The 6,000-nt window shown below is 52.5% G+C and overlaps 1 protein-coding gene across 1 annotated transcript in view; it reads right to left on the bottom strand.

Moving 5' to 3' along the window:
* Positions 1–275: 275 nt before the first annotated feature.
* The window catches only part of EMILIN2 (elastin microfibril interfacer 2), a 91,756-nt gene continuing 86,031 nt past the window's right edge, over positions 276–6,000 (bottom strand). Inside the window, exons 6-8 of the mRNA XM_006891387.1 lie at positions 4,299–4,331; positions 2,992–3,120; positions 276–613 (exon numbers count right to left, since the gene is read on the bottom strand). Of these exons, the coding sequence (XP_006891449.1) occupies positions 276–613; positions 2,992–3,120; positions 4,299–4,331 (500 nt within the window). The remainder of the gene's footprint in view (positions 614–2,991; positions 3,121–4,298; positions 4,332–6,000) is intronic.

The following is a 6,000-nucleotide window of genomic DNA, read 5'->3' as shown; positions in this document are numbered from 1 at the left end:
CCAGGAGGCCTGCTGAGTGCTCAGCTGGGCAAGTTTGGGGGAGATGGGCTGTTAAGGGGTGTCCTAGGATCTGGAGGCTTAATTTGAGAGATGAGAGAAGAGAGGGCAGCCTTGGCCGCAAACAGTCTGATGTGGAGACCTGAACCCCAGCTGAGGCCTTTATCTTGAGGAAGGGGTGGGGTGTAGGTGGAAAACGCTAGATCAGTGCTCCAGTTAACATACATAAAAACTGAATATATTAAAGTTTTGGTTTTTACAGTTCTCTGCCCACCCGTCTAGAGGTGGGCCAGGAAAGGGTACAGAAGTACCCCGCTGAAGGTGGAATACATCTCGTCGAAGTCCGTCTGCGCCAGCCGGCCCCCCGTCACCACAATGTTGACACCGTCCCCTGCCTTCAAGTGCATGATGAGGTGGAAGGCTCCGGGACCCCCACACGTGTGGAGTGCCCCTGGGGGTCGGTGATATTCCAGGAACTCCCTCCTGTACCCTGCCGTGTGCAGCTGGGCCACACTGGCGTTGGCCACGGACAGGACAGCTTCCACGTAGGCGTCCCTCTCGGGGGTGAGGGTGGCCGTGATCAGGTAGCGCCCATCGTAGGGAGCCGTGAAGATCCCTGGGGAAGCGGAAACCGGGGTTCATGCTGTGGGGCCACACATGACACTGGGCAGCACACCAAGTCCCTTGGGTCAGGTCACCCTGGGCAGGAACCTGGCTATCAGGAACACAGCCCTGTCCAGTCCCGGACCTCAGGGGTCAGGCTATGCTGGACAAGACCCTGGCTGTTGGGGCCACAGCCTTGTCCAGTCCACACTGCCCTCGCCCAATGTGACACAGCCCCTGTGTGCTCTGCTGCTGACACTTCACTGCAAAACACCCCCTCATTGGCTGCAACTGCCAAACAGGACGAGTAACTGCCCTGTCTGGGAGTCAGCCTATCTGCCAATCCGCCTAACTTCACAGCACTTTGCAGCAGCTCTGGGAAATGCTCCCCCTCTGCCCAGCTGAGCACACGGAGGATGACCCTGCACCTCGCTCTGGGAAACGCTTCCCCACTGGCCAAGCACACGGAGAATAACCCCTTCAGCCTTGCTGGGGAGATAGCACAGGCTTTCTACCTCCTGCTGCCCTTTTTCTGGCCCCGAGGACCATTTGACCCTGGCCACAACCTGCTCCCATCTGCACTTGCAGTCCAGTGGAACAGAAGCACCCAGGGCATACATAGGCTGTCCCTCACTTCTCTTTTACAAAGCACCCAGCTCGACTGGGTGCGAGTGACCCCTGTGAATGCAGTAAGTGTTCCCCAGAATGTAGGACTTCAGACAGGCTCAGTACTGCAAGCCAGCTTGGAAGGGCAGGCGGAGCTGCGTTACCAGAGACCACAGCCCACCTGCATCATGGAGAAGGCTAGCACCTTGACTCGGTCACACACAGACACTGTCCATTCACTGGCCCTGATGTTCACTTAGCCAGTGAGCCACAACCCTGTGAGGGCTGGAGGCAGTGAAAGTAGGGGACAGTGTGAGCAAAAAGGATGAGACCGGACCATGTTGGAGACACTAGGCCATGACCAGGCCCAGAAGCTGAGATGACATGGGGGGGGCGGGGGGGAGCGCAAGAGTCATCTATACTGAAAAATCAACCCAGCCCCTTCCAGCATGTAGTGGTCATCTAAAGTGTCCAGAGTCTTTCCAGCGGCTCCTGGAGCAGAGATCAGAGCCAGTTCCAGCGCTCTAGACAAACGGAGGATCCACAGGAGGGGAGACCTCCCAAAGCCACTTCTGACCTCCTCTCCTGCTTCCACGTGAGTGTACTTGGGGTGCAGAGGAGCATCAAGGGACATGGTCACCATCCCTGCCTTCACAGATAACTGGTCCCTACACAGCTGTCCTGAAACAGTGACAGGCCACTGTGGTCACCATCTCCCCCAACCAAGACCTTCACTGCTGAGGGCCTCTGCAGAGCTGGTTAAAATGCAGCTTCATAAGCTCCCGTAATCCAAGAGGTATGTTGCATCGATGACTCACAGCTGGTAACATATAAGAGCCAGTGCCTTCTGGAACTAGACCAGATGAATGGAAAGAAGGTGGTGACCAGGCAGGGCACACATGGTGTGGCTAAGAAGGAAGTTAATACCATCTTCCTGGAGCTTCTCTGTGGCCACTACTCGGCCCTGATGCTCCCCTGGAGGACTGAGAGGGTGACAGCAGCTGCTACGGAGCAGGTCTCACCTATCTCCTGGAGCTGTGGGGCAGTCCTGCTAGCTCCTGGGAAAGGGCAATGGATGCAGGCTGACCCTTCCCTTCCCTTCCCCTGCCCTGCCCTGCCCTGCCCAGGGGCGTGGAATCACCGCTAGACAACAGGAAGGCGGTGAGAATCATTGCGGAGGGATAGGAAGGGGATCGGGATCACGGCTAGGGGGCAGAAAGGGGGGCAGCATCAGAGGTGGGGGGCAGAAAGGGGGCAGGATCACCACTGGGGGCAGGGAGGGGGGTAGAATCACCTGACTAATAGGAAGTGGGTGAGTATCACAGCTGGGGGGCAGAAAGGAGGTGAAGATCACTGCTGAAAGACAGGAAAGGGCTCAGGATCACGACTGGGGGGGCAGGTTCATGGCTGGGGGGTCAGGAAGAGGGTCAGGATCACCAATCGGGGGCAGGATGGGGGTTGCACCTGGGTGGCTAGAGGACATCTCCTGGGGGGTTGGAGGGTGTACAGACAGAGCTTTTGTAACAAACAAAAACAAAAACCCGCCCCTGCTTTCTGTGGTGAAGCTGAGGCCTAGGATGGCGACCTCACACTAGCACCTATGCCTACAGCCCAAGGGGTTGGGAGGTGTCTTCACTGGTCCCAAATGATCAAGATGCACCAGTCTGCTCGCTTGAGACCCCTCCGCTCCATAAGAGCATGGAATGGAGACCCCACATTGCATTTAGGTAACAAGCGCATTGGGGTAAAAAGCTTTGGAAAGGAGGCACCCCTTCAAAAACTCACCAGTACTGGGGTTATAGACATCTCCATCATTCACCAGCACTTTGTTGAAGAGGACGACACCCCCATCACTGGGGAAAGGTTTCTGTGTGAGGCCCGCAGAAAAGGACACCAGAGAAGGCACAGGAACCCCTGGAGCAGAGAGATGTGACCACATAGGCTGTTGATTTGGGACTTGGGGGTACCTTCTGGTTCCTGGAGGACTGCATTCTATGAGTGAGCTAGAAACACTGAGGTTTTGGGTCAGCGTCCAGTGGCAGCTCCAGCACTTTATTGTCCCTTAAAGTGGTGAAACTTCATCAGATATAAAATACTCAACACACACAAGTGCACAGGGTCCACTGAGTCTGAGGTCAGCAGGCAGGACCACAGAAGGACCTGGGAAAGTGGGCAGGCACCTACTAGCCGTGGGCTGTGTGAAGAAGAAGTGTGTGTGTCCATGTATGAAAGGGAAAGAGCGTGTGTCACAATCACACTCTGTATGTGGGGTAAAGTGGGTGTATGAGCTGTAGGAGAAATTCTGTGTGTGTATAAGAGGCTGTGTGCAGACAGACTGTGAGATTATATTAAGACTGTGAGGCTGTAGGATAGATTATGTGTGTAATAAACCATGTGATAAAGAAACTGAGATTTGACTTCATGTGTGAGGGAAAGACTGTAAAACAGACTGTGTATGAGAGAGATAATGTGTGAGAGAGAAATGCTGAGTGTGGATGGCTGTGTGTATGCAGGTGTCTGAAGAAGACTGGATGGGATTATCCTCATTTCGTGAGAGAACTGTGAGATAGTGTGAGAGATTGACTTTTGTGAGGAAATGTGTATGAAAGGCAGAATACACATGGGGGCCTTGGGTGTGAGTGAGTGTGTAAAAGTGTGTGTGTGTGTGTGTGTGTGTGTGTGTGTGAGAGAGAGAGAGAGAGAGTGTGTGAGTGTGTGTGTGGGGGGGAAGGAAACAGGCGGAAAAGGTGGAGGCAATGGGAATGACTGAGGGAGCTACTGATTTACTGAGAAAACCTGAGCCCAGGAAACTCCTCAGAGCCAGTACTGGTAATGAGCCAGCACCATGCGTGAAGGAAGTTCCTTGTCCCGGCCATGACTGGCTATCTGGGAGCACACCTCATGGGCTTTGATCCACTGCCACTGGCAGAGACCTAGTCCACTGCTGGGGGGTAGGGAAGGGCTTGACCCCTGGATTCCCCTCTCACTCCCCACACCCTCGTGGTGGGAGAGGCTGAAATAGAGGTGGAGAGCAGAGGTTATTAAGAAGAATCTTTCTCCTGTCCCTGGCCTCTGGCAGGCAGCAGACATACCTGGAGAAGCTGCAGGAGGTGACTTGGGGTATCCTGAAAAACAAAATAAGAATGGAATGTCAAAATCTTTAACAGTTCATTTTTCAGAGCCCCTTTTGGCCCTGTTCCTCTGTGCTCAACCTCTCTTTCATTATCAGAAAAACAGCCACAGATACAGTAAAGACGCTCAATCTAAGCTGCCTTCCTAGAAACAGACACAATTGTTCCCACCTGTCCCTGCTTCTTGACTGGACTGTGTATCCTAAGACAGCACAGGATACCAAGGGCAAACTGGGTGGAGAGGACTGTGAGGAGGAGGAGGAGGACTGGGCACTGAGGGCAGGGGAAGACTCCAAAGACAGACTTGGGTCAACAAGTACATGTGTCCTCCAGGGGCATTATCCACCCATAGGCTTTGTTTTCCTATTATCACTATCATAATCATACTACTGCCACCGCCTTCACCATCGCCATACCTCTACCATCACCATCACCACCACTATACCCCCATCACCATAACATCCCCATTAGTACCACCACCCACCATCACCTTCATCACCACACTACCACTATCATCATCACCATCATATCACCATACCACCATCACTATCACTAGCATCACCACATTACTATCACCAACAGCAGCCACCATACCATGACACTATTACCATCATCATCACCACCATCATCACCAGATCATCACTACAACCAACACCAACATCACAGCTATACCACCATTATCACCCTCATCACCACCACCGCCACCATCACCATAATAGCACCATCACCATCATACCACTATCACCATCACCATCTTACCACCATCACTATATCGTACCATCATCACCATCATACCACCATCACCAACATGCCACCATCACCATCACCATCACCATCATATCACCATCACTATATCATGCCACCATCACCATCATACTACCATCACCATCATCATCACCATCATACCAACATCACTATATCGTACTACCATCACCATCATACCACCATCACCATCATACCACCATCACTATACCATACCACCATCACTATATCATACCATCACCACCATCATGCCACCTTCACCATCCTACCTCCATCACCATCATACCACCATCACCATCATACCACCCTCACCATCCTACCACTATCACCATCCTACCACTATCACTATCATACCACCATCACCATCATACCACCAGCACCATTATGCCACCATCACCATCACCATCATATCACCATCACTATATCATACCACTATCACCATCCTACCACCATCACTATATCATACCACCACCATCCTACCTCCATCACCATCCTACCTCCATCACCATCCTACCACTATCACCATCCTACTACCATCACCATCCTGCCTCCATCACCATCCTACCACCATCACCATCATACCACCGTCACCATCATACCACCGTCACCATCATACCACCATCACCATCAATAATACCACCATCACTGTCATACCACCATCAGCATCATGCCATCATCACCATCATACCATCACCATCCTACCGCCATCACCCCACATCAAGCACATCAGCATGATAACTGACATCCACAACTCACCTTGAGCACTTCCTAACAAGCACAAGGAACTAAGCTTGTTGTGCATTCTCACAGTAACTCCCCGAGAGGTAGTATAATTTTCCTAATTCTGCAGTTGAGGAAACTGACTTTGGGGAGGTCAGGAAATGCCCCCCAGTCATGAAGC

The sequence above is a fragment of the Elephantulus edwardii genome, unplaced genomic scaffold (assembly GCF_000299155.1).
Source record: "Elephantulus edwardii isolate Elephantulus edwardi_28Jun2011 unplaced genomic scaffold, EleEdw1.0 scaffold00097, whole genome shotgun sequence".
Classification (NCBI taxonomy): Eukaryota; Metazoa; Chordata; class Mammalia; order Macroscelidea; family Macroscelididae; genus Elephantulus; species Elephantulus edwardii.
Note: the sequence above shows the minus strand (reverse complement) of the source record. Positions and strands in the feature narration are given on the sequence as shown.